The 25,363-nt window shown below is 40.1% G+C and overlaps 1 protein-coding gene across 3 annotated transcripts in view; it reads right to left on the bottom strand.

The window, feature by feature from the left end:
- The window catches only part of sorcs2 (sortilin-related VPS10 domain containing receptor 2), a 368,020-nt gene extending 348,045 nt beyond the window's left edge, over positions 1–19,975 (bottom strand). For 2 of the 3 annotated variants that reach the window (XM_005741860.1, XM_013913087.1), the window contains exon 1: positions 19,246–19,975. In XM_005741860.1, coding sequence (XP_005741917.1) covers positions 19,246–19,581 — 336 coding nt within the window. In that variant the 5' untranslated portion in view covers positions 19,582–19,975. The remainder of the gene's footprint in view (positions 1–19,245) is intronic. The other variant, XM_013913088.1, reaches the window with a different exon arrangement.
- Positions 19,976–25,363: the final 5,388 nt, after the last annotated feature.

Here is a 25,363-nt window from a genome sequence, read left to right as displayed (position 1 = left end):
TCCAGTAAAAGGATTTATGAGGGAAGTGGGAAGAAAGGAAAAAAAAAGGTTCGCTTTATCTTTTCCATTTGACTAACAACCAAACTGATGCAGCGATAAAGGATGCAAACAGAATCAATTAAAATAGCCCCAGTACTTTTCATTTACACCAATCAGACACTGTGTTCTTTTGCCAGTGAATAGCCAGTGACTGACCGCCTTTCACTGGCAGGAGAATTGGAGGAGGAGGAGTGGATTGAGAAAAGAGGCTGTGAGAAAGATGAGGTTTAACGGGGGGAAATGGGTTTAACAAGACTGTAGCAGTGCAGAAAAGAATGTCCACCTTCCATGGGCCACTGGAATGGAATAGATACAGAGACAGCAACCCACATGCATGCATGCATAAAAGTTGAAAAGCAATCCAGTGTCGTGTTTCATCAAGGACACAGTTTTTCATCGTAAAGAACTTCCTGTTCTGATGTTACTCAGACTAAGCTATTCTTCACAGTGCTGTGTGGGTAGAGAAACAAGGCCAGGTCCAACAGTGACCACATATCTGCAAATGACGTCACTCAGAAAGCAGCTTTGCAGACTTTCCTAAGAGAAAGATTTACTTCAAAAGAATCTAGGCTTAGTTTCAATTAATGACTTTCATTAGAAACCACTGGAATGATGTGAGCAACTTGCAGAAGCCTCAAAAAGCTAGTTCCAAAATGATGCTTTACTTAGTGCAGCTTGCTCTAATCATGTTTTTTGCCAGTTCTCCTTTCATTTGATAAATGAAAATCTAGCCGGGGTAAATGTACCTGATTTGGTCAAAATACATCTGGATATATGAGAAGAGATAAACTCGATTTAGTTCAGATCATTCAAGAATGTTTCAACTTAATAAAAAGCAGGTGACACTGGAAGAACAATGGCTTACTTTTGACATGGAAGTCAGTTTTAATTTTTTTTTTCAATATTCAATATTAGTCAAAATGGACAATGTAACAATGAAGTTTAACATCCAGGCATCCATGAAAAGAGAATTTATGAAATTTAACAGAGTTCAAAGAAGGATTTCTGAAAAAATTAAAACATACAGGTCTGCTATTACTTTCGACATAAATGAAGACAGAAAACTAAACAGCAGTGACTTTTGCAGGGTTACTGAACTTGGGCTAGATGGTATATAATGATGTGCTATGTGGTGGCTAGCTACACAGCTATGGTTAGCATATTATAAACAGTGAAGCTGATGAACGCTAACATTTTTCCACTCGATAAAAGTAAACGTGATTGTCTGATGGTTAGGGACAAATGCAATTGCATGGCAGTTGTAGTAAACAGACCAAACTTCAGTCAGGAGAACAACTGAGATAATCCATCCGCAATATGAGGTTAGTCATTCATATACTGCTGCATGGGCTGGGCTGTAGTTACGTCGTAAGGTTTTAAAAACTGAGCTTTAAAATCAACAGTGGTGATAAAAACTGAGAGAGGCCGACGGTGATCACTGCCTTTTTTAGGGGCTTGTTCAAATTAAACAGAACACGATACAAAGCATTAAAACATGTTAAAAACACAACAGCCTTAATAAACGCGGAGCAGTTTGGACCTGGATGCAGGGTTCATACTTCATCACATAAAGACTGGATTCATTCATTCATCATTTACAGGCTTTATAAAATGACCTATCCCCTTCAAATTACATCCATACTGATTGTCCACAAGAAACAGCCCAGATTCATTTGAATTTATTGAACCACTTCTGAAACTTCTGGGCAGCACCAAATCTGATGCAACAAAGCACCTTGACTGAATGTTGCACAATGGTTGACATTCAAAATTGAAATGCACAGCATTGGTTCAGGTAGGCTGTCAAGTCAAGCTCAGCTGCCATCCCATCAGATCAATTGATCTCAGTGCCAGCTTATATCATCTGATGGCTCAGCTAATACCCTTCAAATCTTATCCCACAGCTGCTCCACACTGCAAGCCGCTTTGCAGGCTGCTTTCACCCGTGCTCCCCCCGTGACGCTGTATCTGACTCAAACAGTGTTATATGTTTTGCTGCTAATGCCTGCTCTGTTCTATGTTGATTCATGCTGCTGCTGTCCTTGCCTCTGGCTTTCCACGTGTGCACATGGAAGGGCGGGAAGTTGTGCTCTCTCCCACTTATGGAAGACAGGGAGGTCCCTGAACAGAGCCCTGCTGCCAAATATAAATTACTGCAGATGGAAATGATCTTCCTTTTACTATAGTCACTGTAGTGCTCCAGACTAAATGGTGGCAGGTTGACCTTTTATAACAGATGCAACCTGGTCCCAGTAAAAGGCAAAAAACTGTGCTGTACCAGCAGCTGTAGAAAATTCACCTTATATTAGGTTTTTCAAGATAAAGATTTTTTTTCCTTGGTCTACATTACTACCCAGATGCCCATGTGTCCTATGAACTTGCAAATGGCCAAAACTACATTTTCAAGTAGTTGTCAAAGTTTTGAGACTGTAATAATGGAAACTGTTGAGGAAAGTGACTTCACATTGGCATTTACAAGCTGGCACCCGATTTCTACAGGCTAGGTGTATCATTAGAAACCCTTTTTTGACTTTGATGAGTAATTCTGTAAAAACCACACAGTCCAGAAGCATACACGCATCTGGCAATGACCTACACAATGATCCCACAAGTCAACACGGACTTCTCTACAAAAGCAGCTTCACAGATCTCTCCCAGAGAAAGAAAAAGGCACCACACGCCAGATATCGCCTGGTGGTTTGAGCTGCATTTGGCCCTAAGCTGTTTTTCAGAGGCAAATGGAAAGAAAAAGATGACAATGAAAGAGGGGATTAACCACAGCAAGAGAGGAGATAACTAGTTGGGCCTGTTGCTGAATACACACAATAATTTCTTTTTCTAAAGTGGGGGCCGGGGGAAAGCAAGATTTCTTTTGCCAGCCACTGCTGCCCTGCTGGAGTGTTGTTCACCTCAGCACGCCAGCGTGTGTGTGTTTGTGTGTGTGTGTGGGCAGGGGGTCATCCAAACAATATATTTGCATACAAACAGCCTGTCCAGATTCACAAGTGGGGAGAAGTAGACGAGGAAGGAAAGGGGCAGGAGAAGAGGCAAATGTGGCATTTTGCATTTTTCTGAAAGAGAAGGTTGGAAAGGGGGATTGTTTGTTCTCCTTGGGTGCTGGGGGGCTTTCAAATTTAAGCAGAGAGGAGAATCTCATTACCTGAGTGATGCACCGCCTGTGTTTACACACATAATTCCAAAGAGGCTTCAACATTCCTTCATTCACTCACCTCGCTTTTTCTTTCTTGGTCAGAAGAAAACAAGTTCCAATTGTAATAATAAACAGACCTTCTCAAGCACAGAGAGAGGGTTCAAATGTCTCTTTTTCCCAGAGCAGGGCTGTCACAGAGAGGGTGCTTCAGTAGAATTACTTCTCTGAAGTTTGTCCCCAACGAGAGCACTTGAGAAGGTAAGAACAATAAGGTAAGCCACGAGGAAGAAAACTGTCTCTCTATATTGTGGAGTAGCATGGGCCAGTAAATAATTGTGTATGTATGTGTGTGTGTGTTGTTACTGCTTTTGATTTGTTTTATTGTTGTTGTTGTTTTTTTGTTTGGGGGTGGGGTGAGGTCGGGGGGGGGCATGTATGTAGAAAAGTCATCTACATGCTGCAGCTGTTTACTGTCACCAGGGGGCAGTGTCACAAACCCTGTGAACTCTTCTTGGTTATGCTGTTGTTGGTCGTTCCCAGCCAGGAAAAGATCAGACTTATACCAAATTAAGAGCTGAAAAGTTAGCAGCCGTTATCTATTCTCCTCATGCTGATTTCTTTTAATATCTTTAAATATTTCCGCGCTTTTCCCACTCATGCTGAACTCTACAATCACCTCCTTTCTGGTTGCAGCTCATTTTTCAACCAGTCAGCATTCAACTTATGCACAGTATCATCTACATCAGGCTACAAGCTGTGGGGATTTTGGAGGACTACACACAAGCATGTTTGCAAAGGCTGCATGAAGGCAAATACCAATGAAAATTGACAAAATTGCTATGACATTAATTTGCCAAAAGGTCATAAAGTATTGTTAAAGTTTTGTACACAATGATATTTATTTATTCATTAAATAAATCAAGCAATGTGTGCACCACAGATGTTGAGGAGCAGCGGCTCTACTCTGAGCCCCTCTCAAATGGCAGAGCTACTCACCCTATCTCCAAGGGAAAGGCCAGCCACCCTTCAGAGGAAGCCCATTTCTGCCGCTTGTATTCGCGATCTCGTTCTTTTGGTCACTACCCACAGTGGCGTAGATCGACCGGTAAATTGAGAGCTTCGCTTTTACACTCAGCTCTCTCTTTACCACAACACACCGGTACAGCGTCCGCATCACTGCAGCCACTGCACCAATCCGTCTGTCGATCTCCCGCTCCCTTCTCCCATTATTCGTGAACAAGACCCCGAGGTACTTAAACTCCTCCACTTGGGGCAGGGTCTCGTTCCTGACCCGGAGTGGGCACTCCACCCTTTTCCGGCTGTGAACCATGGCCTCAGATTTGGAGGTGCTGATTCTCATTCCCACCGCTTCACACTCGGCTGCGAACCGTTCCAAAGCGAGCTGGAGGCCATCACCTGATGAAGCCAACAGAACCACATCATCTGCAAAAAGCAGAGATGAGATCCTGAGACCACCGAAGTGAAAGCCCTCCGCCACTTGGCTGCGCCTAGAAATTCTGTCCATAAAAATTATGAACAGAATTGGTGACAAAGGGCAGCCCTGGCGGAGCCTATCACCCACCGGGAACAAGTCCCACTTATTGCCGGACCAAGGTCTTGTAACGGTCGTATAAGGACTGAGTGGCCTGTAGCAATGGGCCAGACACCCCATACTCCCGGAGCACCCCGACAGGACCCCCGTGGGACACGGTCGAATGCCTTCTCCAAGTCCACAAAACACATGTAGACTGGTTGGGGCAAACTCCCATGTGCCCTCGAATATCCTCAAGAGGATAAAGAGATGGTCCAGTGTTCCGTGACCAGGACAAAAACCGCATTGTTCCTCCTGTATCCGAGGTTCGACTAACGGACAGACTCTCCTCTCCAGCACCCTGGCATAGACTTTCCCAGGGAGGCTGAGGAGTGTGATTCCCCTGTATTTGGAACACACCCTCCGGTCCCCTTTCTTAAAGATGGGACCACCACCCCGGTCTGCCACCACCTCGGTCTTTTTTGCAGTTAGTGGAAAAAAAAAATGAGTCAACAAGAAAACATCAATGCGTCATCATCATGCGAGAATTAGATGTCATCCAGGCCTTTGTCTTTAAGACATCCTTGTAATTTAAGTAGTTGATTGATATTATGTAACTTCATGGAAAAATAAAGCTTGGTATCATCTGCATAATGATGAAAATGCATGGTTTTCGAATAATACTGCCAAAGTTAAGGATGTATAATGTAAAAAGTATTGGTCCCAGCATGTAAGCCTTTGAAGCTCCATGACTAACTGTAGAGAATGAGCAAGACTCCCCATTTGCATGCACAAATTGGAATTTATGCAGCGCAGTTCCTTTACCAATGGTCTGTTGTAATCTCTGTAGTAAAATATTGAATTGAATGCTGTGTGGCAGACATGTAGGAATGGGGTCTAAAATGCAAAGAAATCTGAGTGATCAATAAAACTCCCTGTCAACTAATTTTGCCAGGGAGTGACAAGATAAAATATCACTCGTGTACATATTCTGCACTTATAATAATTTATTCCATATGACTCACATGTAGCCTGTGGCGTTATTGTCAGCTTTTATGCTGATAGAGAAGAGGATTGTCATGCAGTAATAAGTGCCTGAAGGTGGATACAGCGCTGCACCTCTGCTCTTTTTTAGTTTTAGGATTTTGGAACTTTTTGCAGACACCATGATATCAAGGTTGAATTTTGGTGTTTCTTCGTAGGATTTCTTGTAATAGTTTACCTTTTTTTCTGCATTTCACGCCTTTTAACAGTTCCTTTTTGTTTGCTTTATTTGGAATATATGTGCCATCTTCTGCTTCCTAACCAGAACTGCAGGACCGTGTTAGAAAGAAGGAAAAAGAAGAAATACTTGTGCTTATTGGTGCATCCATAGATGGATACCTCACACTAAAACATCTCACCTCCATTTTAAAAGCCACATAATCACCCCTGGTTTGTATTTAAGACTATTTTTAGAATCTTGCCAACTTCTTCTTTTGCAATGCAGACTGGAATCACCTGATGCCACTGTTGTGACAAGCTGCACTCCAAACATTAAGTGAATTTGTCGCTGCTTTGCATCTTTGCTTTGACTCACTGGCACACATCTCCTTTCAATCAACCAAAAGTAAACCACACAGAGAGGACGAGAGACACAGGGAGAGCGCAAGCTGCAAGTAGCAGCCTGGGAGCCCGTTATATTGTTGCCAGCGTCAGATCACAGCGCATGGCCTTGTCTTTTTCATGTAAAACAACCACTGTTTTTGACAGCACATTTGTTAAAAACCAACCGAGGAGTATGCAGAGTTTAGATAAAAGAAGCCTCAGTGCACAGTTACTGGTTGCCTGTTCTCCTTTTTTCCCTTCTTTCATTTCCTTTCCTCCCACACATGCTCGCCACCAACACCACACCTCCCATGATACACCGGTGTGCTAATTGCTATCAACATGAGTCACAAACATTCAGCCCACTTTTTTTTTTTTTTCAGGGAAAGAGAATTATTACTGGCAAGTTTCATGTCCATCAACACATGGATAATTCCTGTTTTCACTGCTTCAAATCGACTTGTGTGTAGGTGTGTGTCAGTGTGCGAGCACAGCTAGAGAGAACATCACTCCTGAACATGGGAGGCAAGGTTGCTTTGAATTGCACTGAGTTCAAACCTGGACTTTAGCATTAAGGTAAATTTTCACCCAATCAGGAAAGCAGCAAAACTATGAAACTACATCAACTATAAAATAATTTCTCTAAAAACGCAAAATTGGGTTCCTTGGATGTAAACCTGAAGAAGCTCCCTTGCAATTTTCTGAAATCCATTTACACAGATTCTCACAATGATAAAAAGAGCATTTCAGAGAATCCTCAGAATTCCCAGTTTGAAAAGTATGTCGTTCATCCACAAGGAATTACCAGAGAACCTTTAATTAATGCTGTTTTAAGTAAAAAGAAAGGGTGTGAAAAATCGAATTAACTGCTAATTAACTTGATTCGCTTCAAGGAAAGTCTGAGTGAATATTAGACAGAAGGAGTGCATGACTGGGCCTCATAGAGCCTTTAAAAATGAAGGAGAAAACTTTCATGATGCTTGGTGCTCCTAAACAATTAAATATAAGTAGATGAATCCACATTACCCAGGCAAGACTAGTGTATTTAAAAAAAACAACTAAATATTGTCAAGAAGTTATAATTTATTAGAATTAAGTACATTTTCATATATTCTATATTCATTACACATAAATTCAAATATTTTAGAGTGTTTTTGTGTAAATTTAATTACATTTATAATTCAAATTTTAATTTAATTTGTAATTTTGATGATTATGGCTCATGAAAATCAGAAAGCCTAAGATCATTCGTTAAAAACCCCAATTCATTTAAAAATAATTATGTTTTTATTTCTTTTGATAAGTACATTAAGTTTACATGGAATGAAATGTGCAATACACATAAACTTTATATTGACATCAGTGCAGCATGACATGTATGGAATGCCAGGACTGACATAATCAATTAATTAACACCATTAAATAATTAATTATGTGGCAATAATTAAATAAAATTGGAAATAATTAATTAAAATGGGAAATAAACAATTAAATAAATATTTTTGACACATTTAATTAATTAATTATTGACACATTTAATTAATTATTTATTTATTTCACAGTTTAATTAATTATTGACACATTTAAGTTATTTACTGTTGTATTTAATTAATTCATTTTGGCACACTTGACTCCTTCAGGTCTCACCATGAAATAATTTTATCTGTCAACCTCACCCATCAAACTCAGGGGGCGGGGTTAACACTGATCGAGTCAAAACCATTGCTTTGGCCTGGTGGCCATTGTTTTTAGAAGGTGTTTCTGCACACCAACAACCGGCATGTGGAAACTAACAGAACTGTACTTTAAAAAGCCCTATTTGTGTGTCAACAAATACACTTTTAATATTTTTTAGCCGAGAATGTAGTGGTTTAATCTTCAGATATCTGGTTGGTTTGTCAAGATAGAGCCTCTTTGCAAAAGTGAAAACATCTGAACAAAAGTGCTCAGATGTTTTCAGAGACGTATTTAATTAATTCATTACATCAGCCCTGGTGTTCCATAGATGTGGAGGCAATCAGCTTGTGGCACAACTAAGGCGTCACTGAAGCCCAAGTTGAGTGTTTCTCTGCTTCCACTTCATTTGTCAGCATATGGAAGTATGACACACCCTAAATTCTTCTTGTAGATGGCTGCATCGCCTGTGTTTGATGGGGGTTTGTCCACTGTGGTTGTCCACTGTGTTTCATGTGGTTTGTCCAGATGAAACACAGTGGACAAACCCCCATCAACACTAGCAAATGACATGGCATCCAAGTCTCAGACTGGGGAATTCATGTTTTCTTTTTTTTTGTTGTAAGATTTCTAGTGGACTCCGAGGTAAGGTGCAAAAAAAAAATTGAACTTAAAAAATTAATAAATAAAAATCAAACATAATGGTGAAGTTTTAAACTTTGAACATTTACTATGTATTTTTGTACTTGCCTTCAGCAATTGCCACCCAAAACAAGGACAATTCTTCTTGATGTCTGGCTTGTGTGAAAAGCTTCATGCTGTTGTTGTACAATTGGCTTACAAAAGAAAATGAAAATAAACCCGGTCCACAGGGAGAGGTGGGATTCAGATTCTGAGGGGGGCTGATAGAAAGGCAAAGGCTTAGCACAAAGGAAAGAAGATCCAATCTCTAAGTGTGTTACTGTGAACGCGAAATACTGGAGAAACCCTGCTGGACTGCATTTCACAATTCTCAGAGGGGCGCTATAGGGAGAGCTTTCCCACTAGTCCTCCAGTGGCTGGAGGCAGGCAGACATTTCCCACCACCCCTCACGCACACAACATACAACAAACCTACAGAAATACAGCAAGCGTTATATATCTATGCATTGTAATTTCCATAAAACTGTGTGAAAAGTTAACTGTTCTTTTAAAGACTTCATTTTCAATAATCTGTTGACAGTTTTTTTTAATTTTATTTACACCCAAAAGGATAACACTCATGAAGAGGCCAATGAATATAATATAATATAATATAATATGATACAGTATATGTAAGTGGCTGTCCTTGGGACACAAATAAAATTCATATTTGTGAACTTTATCTGCTTTAGATCACAAGACTGTGTGTAACACTTATATTTTTGCCTAAGTAACCAGTAACCAAGTGACAGTAAAAGTGTGCAAAGTGCTCAATGAAGCATCCAGTGGGGAACATGCTTGTGCTCTAATCTACTCTAAATGAGTAGATTATCCTCTGGACACTGTGAATACAAAGGTTTAGTCCCATGAAGTCTTTGTTAATGAATCTTGATCTAATAGGGTGTTTGTCCTAATTGTGAGAGAGGTCAGCAGAAATCACGCAAAGAGAACCATAAATCCAAAAATGGGAAATTTCATGCTGGTCGTCCAGATATCTGACTTGGCTGAGACAAAGACTAACAAATATTGTCAGAATCCAATACGATGGTTGCCACAAAGCCAAACGTCACATTCCTTTGTTACTGAAAAGTTCACGCTTGGAGGTACAAGGGTTTCACCTGACAATCTCAATATGACTGGCATATATTTATGCCAGAGCTCTACATAAAATATGCAGGACCTCAGAGACGTGCATGGTGAGGGGCCATTCTAAATTCATATCAGGAACCAAACCACTGGAAGACCCTGACAGGATTCCAATGTGGGTTACCAGGGCAACACGAACAGGAACGTTCGACCATGACAGCTGAGCTGCAGAAGATGTTGAGAGGAGCACAAAACAACAGGGGAACGAAGCAGAAAAGAAAGCCCTCTGTTTACAGGGACAAATCTGGAAAAACAATGAGCACATGCTGAGAATATTTTTGCACCGTAACAAAGGGCTGAAAATTTGAATGTTCAAGCAGACGAGGGGCTTTCTTGTGTCCTGCAGTTTGCCAACTAGCTGTTTTGGCAGCCGCTCTGGTAACCAGTATCCCTCTGATCCATTGCATGTACAAATATACAAGTAAACACACATCTTTAATAACTTTAAAAGTCTTTGAAGGTTTCCAGCCAGAAAACAAGTTAAAGAGCATACAGGAAAAGAGAATAATTGTATAACAATGCACCTCACATACAGAGCAAGCAGTCTGTGAGCACTGACGCCAGCAGCCTCAGAATAGCCTCCAACTCAAAGGTGATTCGATGCTTTTATTTAGCTCCTGGGCAACCAGCATCTGCCTGGTGTCACTGAACACTTAATTAGACAGTAACACTACAGTAGCATGCTGCCTCATGTACTTTTCCAAGGTCTTGTTAGCAAGTCAACCATAGCATTGAACTGGCAAACACTACCTACCGCCAAGTGGCAAAGAGCAGCCATGTGCCAACACTGATGAAGGCTTCGGATAAATATCTTATTGAACAATGAGCTTGATGGTCTGCTGTGCTTTTATTTTTCAGATAATTAACTTGCACTTGTAGTCTGTGTTAATTGTGCCAATAGATATATGCACATCGTGCTTCAAACTCAGGACTATCACCATCTCTGCAGTGTTAGATAGCCAGATTAGATTTAAGTGATGTGGTCGTGAGTAGCTAAACCTGACACTGGTTTAAGTTACATATTTATGCTGGTATGTTTTTGACTTCAACCACTTAAATGGTTATAATATTCAGAAAGTAACAAAAAGGCAAGTTTACATAGAATGTTTGCCTTATCATGTATTTTCACTTAGTATAAAGATCTTTATTTCACCAATATAAAGATCTCCACTGGCACCAAGAGTAATGAAGCACCTCAGTCAACTTCTGAAGGGAATTCTGAAAAATTATAATCTTACTCCTTCACTGTGATTAATGGATTTGGTCACAATAGCAATCTATTTTCATGATAAAGAACATAAATCATCAAAATGTCAACTGTCATGTTGTAGATGGAATTAGTATGAAACAATAATAGTGTAGTCACAGACAATTCCCGTGTTTTGCATGCTGGAATATAGCTGGATATCCCAAAGAAATTCTGGTCATAATCCACTGAGAAAATATTGAACTAACATTATTATTCTGCAAAAGTGGCTTAGACTTTTTGTAATTCAAAATATAGCTTTTGGAACATTTAATATTTTAAAGCAGTCCTGGGATGACATAAGATGACAGAGATATATCGTCCAAACCCTTACAGTAGCATTATGCACAGCAAGCATGACAATGAAGCCCGGAGCCATTCAATACTGTGGAGTGACACTGTGACATGCTTAGATGTGTCCTGAAGGCCTTGCTGGTTGGCAAGCGTGTTGTGGTGATAGTGCACTTTATAATTTGGAGACAGTGTGCGATTTATTTTAAACAGAGATAGAGGAGAAGTGAGCAAACAGCTCTGATGATTTACAGTCTGGGGTTTGGAGTATCTTTTTAAGCAGGACCAATGAGGACAGACAAGATAAATGACGAGAAAGGCTCTCCTCACATGTGCAAACAATTTTCCACCGCAGAACGACCAGGGGCCAAATAACCTGTCTGTTCAGTATGTGAAGCGTGAACAAATGCCTTTCACATTAGGTCAGGACCCAAGAGACCCAAATGTGTGTGTGCACGTGCATGTTAAGAATATGGCCACGTATTGTTACAGCTTGGACGTGTGTGTGTCTATGTGTACACACCTGCATGAGCCATGATTTTGCATGCAAATAAAGGAAAGCAACCTTATTATGAAACCGGCTCCCTCTAAATACTCTATTTAAATTCAACCAATATGATGTTTAGATAAGACGTATGCAGCAGACAGATAATCCCCAGACCCAACTGACTGAAATGATGCATGCAATCTGAAGATGGTGTAAGCAAGGTATCCAGTGGGGATGTTGTATTAAAGGTGGTATTACCTACAATTCTGTAATATGCAACGCAAAGACAACAGTTAATGTGGACGATAACATTGACATTAATACTATCAATTGAGGAATAGACTGAAAATGGTGAAAAGAAGGATGAGTATACTTAGGTAGTTATTCTATGTGCAATGACAAGGAGCATAACAGAGGTAAGTGGAAACAGCTATTCACTGCTATGAGCTTCTCACTTTGGGGAGCTGTGCATCACTTAGACTTAACTTTGACTCCTGATCTAGAGCCATCTTTAGGTTGACATTAGGACTTTTGGTTGTGCTACTACATATTCGCTACGGTTGCCGGTTCAATTCCAGCCAGAGGTACAAATCCCCCTTTGGGTTTGCTTTGGGAAGGGCATCTGGTGTAGAACTGTGCCAATTCAAACATGCAGCGCCAACTGCTGTGGGACCCTTGTGACAAGGAAGCAGCTGAAAATAGCTTTTAGTCATGCTACTGAAAGTGGTACATCAGCTTTGGGCAGAGGAATGTAAAATGTAATTAAATAGATTGTGACAGATTTCCACTCAGTCACTTTGAGTCAATATCTGACCGATATTCTATATAAGAAATTATTTGGTTGCACCCCTAGTTAGTAATGTGGTTTTCATCCAAATTCAGTGTTGGGACGGTTACTTTTAAAATGCATTCCACTACAGATGCCCCAAAATGTATTTTGTGACGTATTCCGTTACGTTACTAAATGAGAGTAACATATTCTGAATACTTTGGATTACTTAATATATCATCATGCTTTTTACAACTACATGAATGTACTATTGCTCTGTGCTTTATTACTATTACTGAAGGTTACTCGCCATACCAATACCAACTAGATTTTTAAATCTTAATATAAAATGAGTAACAGGAGGAGGGTGGACATTAGGTAAGGCTGCACTTTTTGCAGCGATCTCGTATAGCAAACTATAAAACGGGTCCTGGCTAATACGTTGAGTTCCGTGTCATGCTTGTAGCCGAAAACTAGCTTTATTTTGTCTGGGTCAACTTTGCTAGCGAGAGACAGAGAGAGACGTTGAAAGGCTGCTCCAACTGAACTTATTGGAAAACATGATCACAGTGTACATTCCATTCTTTATAGCTTACTTACAACTTGGCTTGTCAGGCACTCTTTTTGGCTGCAGTGGTTATTATTATATTTACATGCTTCTAGCTCCCGTTTCTGAGGGTGATAACTCGTACTTTTCGACTTTCCTTTTTCTCCCTCCCTCGGGCTCACAGACACATAATGGGTAAGGCGGTCCCTGCAGCACAGACTACGCTGCCCATGAGGCTACATTCTTTAGGGCTATGCCTGTAACACTCTGCCCATTGCCTTCATATTAAATCATTTGTAAAAATATTTTTTCATATCATTATGTGGGCCGCAAGTAGAAGTGACATGGGCCGTGAGATTGAGACAAAGCCATTAGAGCCTCGGCGTGGAATTACCAAAAATAGAAAGAGCATAGCCTAACATACGAAACAGGAAAAGACCGCTGTGTAATCAATTTATTTCAACAAAGTAACTGTATTCTGAATACCACCTTTTTAAACAGTGGAATTAAATGGAATACAGTTACTCATATTTTGTATCTTAAATACATAAAGCTGGTATATGTATTCCATTACTCCCCAACACTGTCCAAATTGTTCCATACGTACATTGTGGACAGCTTTCCAGTCAGTCACAGATTAGCATAGAGAAACCGACAACCATTTAAACTTAAGAGCAACTTCGAATGACCAGTTTACCTAACCCTACTAACTGCAAGCTGTGGGAGGAAGCTGGGGTACCAATGTATACAGGGGAGTGCAGGCAAAGCCCACATAGTCCACCCAGGACAAATGGCGGAATTGAACCTACAAGTTTATTGCTACAAATCAACAGTGCTAATCACTGCATGACCATGCTGCCCAACATTCAGCATACAACAAAAAATATATAAATTCTGCTTTACTCCAAAATGTGGCCTTAGGATTAGGGTTAGGTTTAAAGACAGAGTGAGCAGGAGGTTTCAGACCACAGTGGTCTTCAAAGTGGTCTTCTCTCCTGAGCCTGGTTCTGCTGGAGGTTTCTTCCTGGTAAAAGGGAGTTTTTCCTTCCCACTGTTGCCAAAGTCCTGTCTCATAGGGGGTCACATGATTGTTGGAGTTTTTTTCTTTATGTATTATTGTAGGGTCTACCTTACAATATAAAATGCCTTGAGGCGACTGTTGTTGTGATTTGGAGCTGTATAAATTTAAAAAAAAAATCAACAACAGCACATTTAAAAGCAGTGTGACTGACATGCCAACGTTATTGCCACAAAACAATCAATCCACAAAAAATTTATAGAGAAACTCCATTAAATATTGAGGGCTGTTTCCCAGCCAGTACAGATCCGCACATCAGGGACACACGTGTAGACATTAATGCTTCACATCACCACAGAGAGGACCTAGAAATAAAGGGAGAGAAATAAACACAGAATTCCCCCAGGCTAGTCGACAAGTCAAGGAGAGAGATCCGAGGGAGAGAATCACAAGGAGAGTGCTTTCAATAACGGAGGTTTCCATCATTCAGAAGTCTGGTATAATCACTCCATCCAAAGTGACTCCAGTTCAGAGCTTCCCTAAACCTGCATTCTTTTAATAATCCGCAGGGAGCAGATCCTCTGGCTTCTAGAAGAACTTCAGTTGTATAAAATTCAGATACCTTAACCTATGACTCAGGCAAACACTTTCCTGATGCATCTGTGATCTTTATTGTTAGTCTGAAGTCTTATTGGTTAAAACATAATATTAATTTAGTACATTTTTCAACTTGATCAACATCATGAGTTAAATGCTGTCTCATTTTCAGTTTATGGAAGAACTAAAGCAATTTAATGGACTATACATCATTAGTAGTGTCATATAGCAATCACTCCATATCCAATATAATAGTAATATAATAGTGAGATATGTGAATATACTTTTCTTTGAACATTTCTCTGAATATGAGCAGTATTTGGGAAAAACACAATCAGTCACTGGGTAAATAAATGTATGTGGTGCCATTGCAAATAATTTGGTGAGTTCTCTTGTATACTTGAAAGGGGAGAATTTTCTTATCATTAATAACAACTTGATTTCCATGAAAAGCAATTAAGAATTTCATCACAATGGTTACTTTAGCAGCAGGAGCAGGTTTAAATAGTGAATTTTAACATTGAGAAATAACTCAATGTTAGTGCAGATAAAAGAATTCAATCAACCTGAAAGTGTGCGATATAACAAGCCTGCTGCTTTGTTTTCTCTTTCATACAGTTGGGTCCATAAATAGTTGGACAGTGAACTTTTTGAACTTTTTTTAAAATCTTGGTTCTGTACATTAGCACTATGAATTTTAAATGAAACAACTCAGATGCAGATGAAGTGAAGACTTTAAGCTTTAATTTAGTAGGCTGAACTAAAAAAAAAGAGGAACTCCTAAACCCTTCCTCCAATTTGAATGTGGGCGATCGTGGCTCAAGAGTAATCGGAAGGTTGCCAGTTCGAGCTCGGGATCGGACAGTCTCAGGTGTTGTGTCTTTGGGCAACATACTTCACCCGTTACCTACTGGTGGTGGTCAGAGGGCCCGGTGGCGCCAGTGTCCGGCAGCCTCACCCCTGTCAGTGCGCCCCAGGGTGGCTGTGGCTACAATGTAGCTTGCCATCACCAGTGTGTGAATGGGTGAAAGACTGAATGCAGTGTGAAGCGCTTTGGAGTCCTTAGGGACTAAGTAAAGCGCTATACAAGTACAGGCCGTTTACCATATCCTCAAATGAAAGCTCGCATTTTACACATTATATCCAAGTCCATTATATAACTATAATTGGAATACGTGTATGTGTCAGTAAACAGGTAAAAAACTACACTTGTACACTGTATTTACTTAATGAGAGATGCAGACATATAATACACTGGATAATCAGCTAAGTAGTACTGGTTAATTTATTTCTTTATTTTGGTATTATTTTATCTTCTCAGTCTTTTGTGGTTCATGAATATTTTCAAGGAGCTGTGACCTTTAACATGTTCTGTTTTGGATTATTAAATACCAATTAGGTAGAACTTGGACTGAAAATAATTTTTACTGCTTCACTGATTCTGTCTGGATCTAAATTCCACCTCTTCTCACTGCTCTGTTGTTCTAAAGCAGCCTCTCTCACACACATATAACTGTGTTCTCTGTTCTTCAAAGACACCTCTGGAGGTAGCCTGAGGGAAGGCTTTTTTATGCTTTAAGCCATCAATTGACCAATCAAGGATTGCCCAAGAAAAGTGACAGTTGCCACGGGGACAGAAGAGAGTACACAGAGCAAACTATTTTTAATGACAGCACTTTTACTATAAAGGTACCTGAATAAGTCTAAAAAACACTTTGTAGTCTGGCCAGAAGTTGACGGGGCCCAGAACAGCATATACACATTACATGCAATAATTAGCCTGAATAACTAAAGGAAGGCGTGCATGTTATCCTTTTTTTAACTGCTAGGTGGTCTCTATTACATCTCTGACAAGCCATCATCAAGACCGATGCGACATCTGAAGTCTTCTGCACTCCTGACCCTTTCATCAAGGAATTACATTTGGGACATCAAAGATGCAAAAATGACATCATGAAACATGAAGAGAGGCAGAAATTCCTTTTTCCCTTCCATCAATCTGCTTGCTGTTCATAAATGTCAGCCTTAGGGAAATTGAATGGCACCATTTTTCTGTGTTTATTAGGCTGGGATGAACTCAGTCTCATCGACCTTTCAGAGTACATACCCACACCAAGTTAATTGAAGATAAGTCAAACTTGGAGTTCCAATGGCTGGCAGAGTCTGAGCGCTAAGATCCCCGAGGATACATTGCCTCGATTAAAAGAAAAGAAGACGAAGAAGAGATGAAGACAGGAAGTTCATTGCAAGATAGGCTTGAGTCCACTGGGAGAATGTCAATTTTTTATTACTTAAATGCCCCGTCTTAAATGCCAAAGTAGTATAATCCCACAAGTCATTACTGATTTGTGGCGAGTTGCTCTCAATAGTGATTTTGGGCTGTTTGTTTGAGCACATTCATTATTTCAAACCAGACTCTGATCTCAAACGGAAATTAAGAACTATATTTACTAAAGAATCAGTAAAATGTAATGTTGTCTGAATAAATTAATTTATTTTTGCTTTGATTTGTTGTGTTATTGATTTTAGGAAAAAAGATTTAAAAAAAGATATATTAATTATCTTATATATATTATTTATCAGGGCTTTGATAATCTTGTCAAAAGAGTGACATCTAGCTGCTTTAATGCCACCATTAAGTTAAGCTAATTAGTGCTAAAATTCCCAATAAAATCAAGCCTAGCGTGTTAGTTCATCCTTTCCAATTAGAATAAAAACTTCACATCAAAAGCAGATCTCACAAGCACGTACCATTAGAATTTTTATAGAAACCATTTAAAACCAACCATTTTCAACCTGCTAAAAAAAAAAGAACAGAAAAACATCATTGCAGGCTGAATTTAGCCAACAACTGCAACTGGAAAAACCCATATGGAAGCTTAAGGCTTAGACTTGGTTTCCACAAGTAATCCTTTAGAAAAGTTAAAAAACAACAACAACAACAACAACACCACAGCTGGAGACAAAGTATAGATTAAACTACTTAAAAATTTAGAACACTTGCATTCAAATCATGATTCCATCTCTCTCCCGCAGCAAACACCAGTATACTGTGCTTTCAAGAGCTCTAGCTACTGGCACTGACCTTAAATTCTACTTGCATTTCTACCCACCAACAAGCAGAGCTGCCTGCATCACCTTTAAATTCTCCTTAGCCTCCATAATCCTACATTTGTTACATTATGTTATTTAGCAATCAATTTGTTATGAAAGTTCAGGAAATTCCTCCTTCACATTATTTTTCCACCCCCAGGAGTGGTTACAGCTACTTCTAGGGACACATTTAATGTGATAGTCTGACAAAAAGGCTCTCATTCCAAGTGATGTCCCCACCAGACACCATTTTCCACCTCCCCACCCAGCCTCTGTCAATATACATCACAAAGACTACTCTTGTTTAGTGTAGCTGCTGTGATTAAAGTGAAGGCTAAGAAAAAACACAGTATGTTCTTAGAATAGCTGTATCATACTTCGGGCTGTTTCACCCACAACACAGATAATCTAAAAAATATGTCTATGTAGGCTATGGGTTTTGCTATTTTGACCCCTCTGACAGCATTACCCCTCTGACAGCATTTAATAATGCTGTCAGAGGGATCTATATCATATATATGCCACAAATGTCTGAAATCTGTCCTACATGTGCTTTATTTAAACGGCAGTGGCTGTGAAGGCGTAAAAAAGTTGCCTAGACCAAGACATCCATTTTCGTTTAAGCCAAACTGGGTTCCAAACCACAAATAAACAAGGCACTGCAAAATTCATGAATAAAAGGCTCCATCAATATTTCAGTCATGGCTTCATGTAACTAAATTAAGTACCCAGCTGTCTGTTTAGCGCGCACCCCTTGTCTCCACACTGGCTCCGTGCTCTCGGTGCGTCCTTGGACTTCCTAATGTCATGGTACACAATGGCACAGGAGGTTGTAATTCAAATTGGGGTCAGGGGACCCGGGGCACTAAGTGAACATTAAACCGCCTCCCATCCGGTTGGCCTCTGCCCCAAATTAAAATGAGCCATTTCTTCTTTTTACTTCAATTACGTTGCGTACGAAAAAAGGGGGTTCATAGTAAGGAATCCGGTAATAATACGTTTCATTATGAATGTTTGACTTTCTCTGAGCAGAATAAACAGACAATAACAAGATGTTCGTGACCCTGAGCCACCCCCACCCCCTGCACGAAGCCATTAAAAAGTCCCGATGCTTCAACAAAGCCCGGAGCCTTTAAACATCCACGGCGCCTCCAGGTGGACCACCTGGGTGCATAAAAACCACACCGTGCCTCTTCTCCCTGAGAGGCGCGCAGTGTGCGTCTGCAGCAGCCGCAGCAGCAGCCTACTGCGAGAACAATAACTTGTTTTTAGTGATGTGCGCTGACGCTGGAGTGACGGATGGTGGAAGGTGACAAAGAAGGGGCTATAGGGATGGTGCATGAACCAGTGGCTCGAGACGGGACAGGATGAGGAGAGAGGCTACTTACGCTGCTGTTCTCTCCTGTCCAGTGGACCATCGCCTGGTTGTGGGTCGCATCCCCTTTGAGCACGAACGAGCTGCTGAGCAGGGACATTTGTTTATCCCAGGACAGGGCTCTTCTGAAGCGGGGTGTGCTCCCCGCCCCGACTGCTTTCTGGCCCGGCAGGAAGCCTCTTTCTCCGCCGTTCAAGTCAAACGTGCGATCCTCCCAGCCTCGCCGGTTTAAAGCCACGCTGCCACAGCGCACGGGTCCCGGTAGTGCCATCCAGGCCGAGACGGTCAACAGAAAGACGCAGAGGTACGCAGCGGCTGAACCCGGTTCTTCGGGACGGAGAGGTGCCATGCTTTACGCCGTACTAGCGCCCGTAACGCGGAGACTGATGAAGAGACTGCTGATGCTTGTGGGAGATAGATAGGTGTATACTGTAAACCGAGGAAGAGAGAGTGAGGGAGGGATAGAGGGAGGGGAACTGGAGCGAAGTCAGACAGTGAGAACAACGTGGACGAGTCTCGGTGCCAAGTACGAACCACAGGACGATGCAGCGGTGCCATCTGCTGTCCTGCAGCTGTACTGAGCTCGCATCACTCCATCCATCTAAATAAAGAGTTCCAACATGACGGCAGCACTGCCTAAAATCACTGCCGTTATTTTTAACAACATTGTGTGTTTCTTGTTGGTTTCACACTGAATTCGACCGTGATCAGTGTCACAGTGATCCACAACTGACGTAGTGGTGCAGTGGTTTAGTCTTCGCGACCTTCGTATGCTTATCTGCTGATGTCAGGGCATAGACTGATAATCAGCAACTCCTGATGGTCACTTAGTAACATGCTTAACCACTGTTGAGTCAATAGCTTTTTTGTTCGGGTGGGAAATATGCTGAAAATACATTTATGTATTAAACTTACATACACACTGACATTTTCTGAGTTAGATGTAGTTGCTTATTGCTTATCTGTTTTATTCTATTTGTTATATTTATGAGTACCATGGACATGTTTAGTAACTTTGTGTCAGATAAAGTGAGGGTTGAATGAGTTGGTCATACGTTCTAATTTATATTTATTTCTTTAACTTATCTTTTTCTTTAATTTAACTGATAGAAACAATAAAATGACCTTAAAAAAAGCATGCGTGACATCCGTCCCTCTGTGTATTGGTTGCCAGCTGGCCAAAGGGTCAGAGTTCACATTTGATCTCACAAAGTAATAGCTCCACTCCCTGCATCTGTTCTCGTATCCAATTACACTTGGAGGCAGAATTAAACTATGACTCGGTGGTTTTGTAGTATTTGGGGTTATATGTAAACAAGAGTTCACCTTTACTTTCAGATTACATGTTTTTCTAATATAGCAGGTATTATTTTTGCTCATCATAGAGTTAAATCCATAAAAACACTGTACAAAATCAAAAAGCTTAACATGTTTTTATTAGTCTCAGGGTTTGCTTATAAAACTGAAGGGTTTAACTATGGTAACCTTAGTAACTGCCATTTCAGTGCGGATTGATGTAATGCGGAAAACATGGAACATTTTGAGAGTGATTATAGTTCCATGAGAATTACCGTCCCGATTTCTTTACAAAACTGTGGGCCTATAAAACCCTGGGTCTACTGGTTTGCGGCTCTAGGTATATAAAAATGAAACTCCATTGAATATCAGTTTTGCCTGTGGATTTCTTCCTTCAAACCAGGCTTTCCATGATCAAAAGGGGCGTTCACCTGTAATTGTAAAGCATCCAATATGAATCCTTGCTATTTAAAAATATCTGTCATTTGTCAAAGTCTCTTTCATGTGATAGATGCCACAAGGAGGGAAAGTCCAGTTTGCGCCCAGAATTACAAAGTGTTGAAAGAATCTCAGGTTGCTAAATATTGTGAAGTAAAGGCCCAACAATATTATAAACAGAACCTCAGGGATAGGATAATCTCTTAGTAGCAAGCACTTGGCAACAGTGGGGAAGAAGAACTCAATTTTAACAGTAAAAGGCCTAATCAGAAAGCTGCTAAAGGAGGGGAAGTCATCTTCTGTGACTGGTTGTGGGGTGCGTGGAAAGACAAGAAAGAAAAGGAGAGCATAGAGACAGCAGGAACAATAAATATGATTATATTACAAAAACAAAAAAAGTTCAATAAGTAGCGATAATTAGAGGGAATTTAATGTGATTTATTGATGTACAGAATTCAGTTTGAAGTTTTTGGCAATTAGACTCTGATGGCCCATCACAGCAGAACAGAATCCCAGGAGTGATTGGAATTAGAACAAGACTCCCTGGAGTCTAGACGCTGGTGATAGAGATGACGATGGAAGTTTGAATGGAGCCTGAGTGACCAGTGAGAGATGGTAATGGGGAAGAGGTGGATTGCACGAAGGCAACTGCAAGGGAGAGTGGCAAATGTGCAGTGAGATTTAAAGGTCTAGACGATTGGACTAGACCCGGGATGTCACTATCAGCTTGACAGCATGGGAAAGTACAAGTGATGTAAAGCTTAGATTAGCCACCAACATTAGCCACCTTATTGCTCGTCTATCCCAGTTTGTATGTTTCTGTGTGTGCATGTGTATCTGAGTATGTTGGTTATTGTGTAGCAGCGGGACTCAGTTAAGATTTCCCAACTTTTGGTTCTGGATACTTGCTGGCAATCATGTACCTGTGTTGATCTTGTTAAGAGCCGCAACTTAGGGGAGTGGCTGAGCTTGAGTCAGTGCTGGATTGTTGAAGGACTACTGTCTGTGTAAATATGGTTATGGTATTAATTTATGGTACTGCATGTGTACAGGAACATGTAGCGAGAGTGGAGAGAAAATTGTAAATACTGAGTAAGCTGAAGTGGAAAGCAGCCTTGTGAGAGGAATCACTTGCACCTGGGATTGGGATCTTGTGGACCTTTTCACGGTACTGAAGGATTCCTGCGCTTGGGTCCCTGCTTTGCCTCACAGCAATTCTGACACTTTACTTTCTTTAAGAACAGACCTTTAACATTTTTAGGTTTTATTGTTACACACAGAATTGATTTGCTTTATATAAGCTTTCCTACACAATTTAACAAATATTCACTTTATACACAATCATTACACATTTCATGTCCTTTCCATTGCTTTGTTAATAAGCAATAATCTTATATTTACAGTCGTATGAAAGAAAGTTTTCCCAGAACTCTGTGCAGTCCTGTGAAAAACTAGCTACAGCCTGTTTCCACACTGGAAGTTGTTGCTGCTTCCATAGGAATTGAGATGGTGAATAGCAGCCAAGTGCTGTTAATGAAATGCGCTTGATTAACTGATCATCAGCAAGTGTGATAATCTCTATAAAGGAGCAGGGTTTTTTTGGCAGGTTGCTGGCCTGGTGCATTTGGGTGCATGTTAATGCCACAGTGTTCCCAACAGTGGATGTCCCAAAAGACTGTTAATAATCAGAGAATTTGCAAAAATCCCAAATTGTAAGAGACTGGTAGAGTCACACAGCTCTACTTCCTGGCTGTGGCTCAGAAGGTAGAGCAGGTCACCTACTAATTGGAAGGTTGGTGGTTTGATCCCCATCTGCTGCAGTCTGCAATGGACAAGCATAGAAAAAAATGTTTTTGTGAATGAGGCAAGTTGTAAAAGTGCTTTGAGTGCACTGTTAAGAGTAGAAAAGCATTATATAAGAACCAGTCTGTTTACCCTTTACAAAAATAATTACTTTGAGTTAATACTGCAGGTGGGTCAACAAGCTAATGAATTTTGGGCTTTAGTTACAACTATAAATATAGTTATAGTTGGTGTCATGTATCATGTATGGTTTGCATACATGATATAAATCTGTATAAGCATTCTTGCTTATTCAGATGTTTTATCTGTAATTGTGTTTTCATGTTTGTAAGATGTCTAGCAATATCTTGTTCTTACCAGAGACTCAGGGATGTTTAGATTTAGGAGGAAACAGACAAGATTATGTTTACCGGGGGCAACTGTGGTTGCATAAAGGATTTCTGCATGTGCAGAATTCAGGAGGGAAACTGGCTTCGTGTTCCTTTGGTGGATCACCGGCATCAAGTTTTATATACGGTCTTTCTCTCTGGAATTTGAATTTTCTTAGATATTTCTCGGATGTGCTGGTGTACTCTCACAGTCCAGTGACATGAATGTTAAAATAGTTTAGTGGTTCTCTAAAGATTTTTAGGCACATTCCAGTTAAGAAGCCAAAAACAGTTCATGCTACACCCCATGACTTTTGTCAAATCAATTCAACTTTGTTAATATAAGCTCGAAATCTCAACAACAGTCATCTCAGTTTTATTTGACCTCATCACTTCATTTTTCACCACGTTCTCTGCACTGTAGTGGACATGTGGACGCTGCACTGAGGCTCACTGGGTTAATCTGTGGTTCTGAACAGTTCTTAAACTGGTTGTTTTGCTACGACTCGCAGCTTGTCATGGTTCAACCTGACTCTCACCCAGTGTCAGCTTGGTTAGACATAAGCATCACCAAAAAGATACTGAAAAACAAACAAGGCATTTCAAAGATCTAACACCAGTCAATCACAAGGATTCATTTTTGTAAACCATACCTTGTTGTTCTTTTTGTAAGTTATAAAAGATCCAATGAGAAAATCACTTTTTCTATAGTTTTGAAGATTTACATATACAGGATACCCCAAAAAGAATGTGATGTGATACCTTAAGAGTCTGATCATAAATAAGATAGTCACATCAGTTTAAACATACTTGATATGAGCTCTGTCTTTTAAACATCTGCAAAATCATATATAAATTTCAAACAGCATCTCTGTGACCTCTTAGCAAACTCAGTTTGGTAAATATTTCACGGCCTTCGTTGATAGTTGTCTGTGGCATCTCTGTGTGTATGTGATCACAGATGAGGAGTATGGATTAGTGAGGCAGGTCTTGCATCATTTGAGCACAGAGACAGCTCAAGGGGAGGAGAACCTTGGACTGCAGAAGCCCAGCTTGTTAGCATGCTCCTGAGCTGCTCCTGAATGTAGCTTTGTTCATCATGAAATTTTCATGGATAATTGGATGTTATGAAGATTAATGTGCTTTAGTTTCACAGGGCTGCAGGAGAACTTTGAAAGACTTTGACACTCAACACCTTCCAGGGGATGTCTCTGGCCTTTTTAGCAGATACGTGACATGGTCTTACCTTGATAACTCAGCTTGATGCGCTAGGTCCTTTCACTCACATCATGGCAATTTGAGCCAGTGGTTCGACAGCGTCTGCATTGTGCTGTGCTCTCCACATGCCCCGGAGGATCTGCAGTCTAACTTCATTGTAATTTATTGCAATTAAGGAAGGCACAGAAGCAAAACTAATTGTACATTTCACTCTCATTACTAACATTTCCTTCTGTTCACTGTAGACTGTAATATATTTAATCATAAATCAACCAGAAAAACATTCCACATATGAGGCTCCTTGGAGTAAAATCTCGTGTGTTTCAAATTATGTTTGGGAGTTAAAGAGGTTAGGAGGAAATGCGGGAGAAAATATTAGATGTAAGGATGAAAAATGCTTTCTCTTGAATTTAGTTTTTCTTTACTGATTGTGCATTCTCCGGCACATCACAACTGTTTAAATTCTGTCTACGTGTATTTTAAATTGAAGGAGTTTTTATTTGAACACATTTTAAGGTCTCTTTTGAAATTTTGTGGGTGAAAAAAGATTTATATTTTATGAAAATATTGGCAGTGCTGCAAACTTTTTGGTATTCTTGGGAAAATTTTGCTTCTATTCAAAAAGTTTAGAGTTTTTTTTCTCCATTTATAATTGCAAAAAGTTGCTCCTTTTATTTATCATAATTTCAATCATTGTGTTGCATGATTATATACAAGCAGAAGGTTCCTCCCATAAAGGTGTTTGTTTGAAAAACAAAATGAAATGAAAAAAGTTTCACTGTCCATCAACTACTTGAAAATAAATCACTTTAAACTTCTATTTAATCTTCTTGGTATTTTCCACATTCTGTTATATTGTTTTAATAGTGGATATGGATCAAAGGCTACTTGGGTTTAAGTATGTCACTGCCCACGTGTTTTCATCACATATAAACAGTGTTGGGACTAACTAGGTTATTATTGTAGTAACGAGCACGGTAACTAGTTATTATGCCAAAATCAGGAACG

This window comes from Pundamilia nyererei, unplaced genomic scaffold, assembly GCF_000239375.1.
Source record: "Pundamilia nyererei isolate P.nyererei 1_Seehausen unplaced genomic scaffold, PunNye1.0 scaffold00114, whole genome shotgun sequence".
Classification (NCBI taxonomy): Eukaryota; Metazoa; Chordata; class Actinopteri; order Cichliformes; family Cichlidae; genus Pundamilia; species Pundamilia nyererei.
Note: the sequence above shows the minus strand (reverse complement) of the source record. Positions and strands in the feature narration are given on the sequence as shown.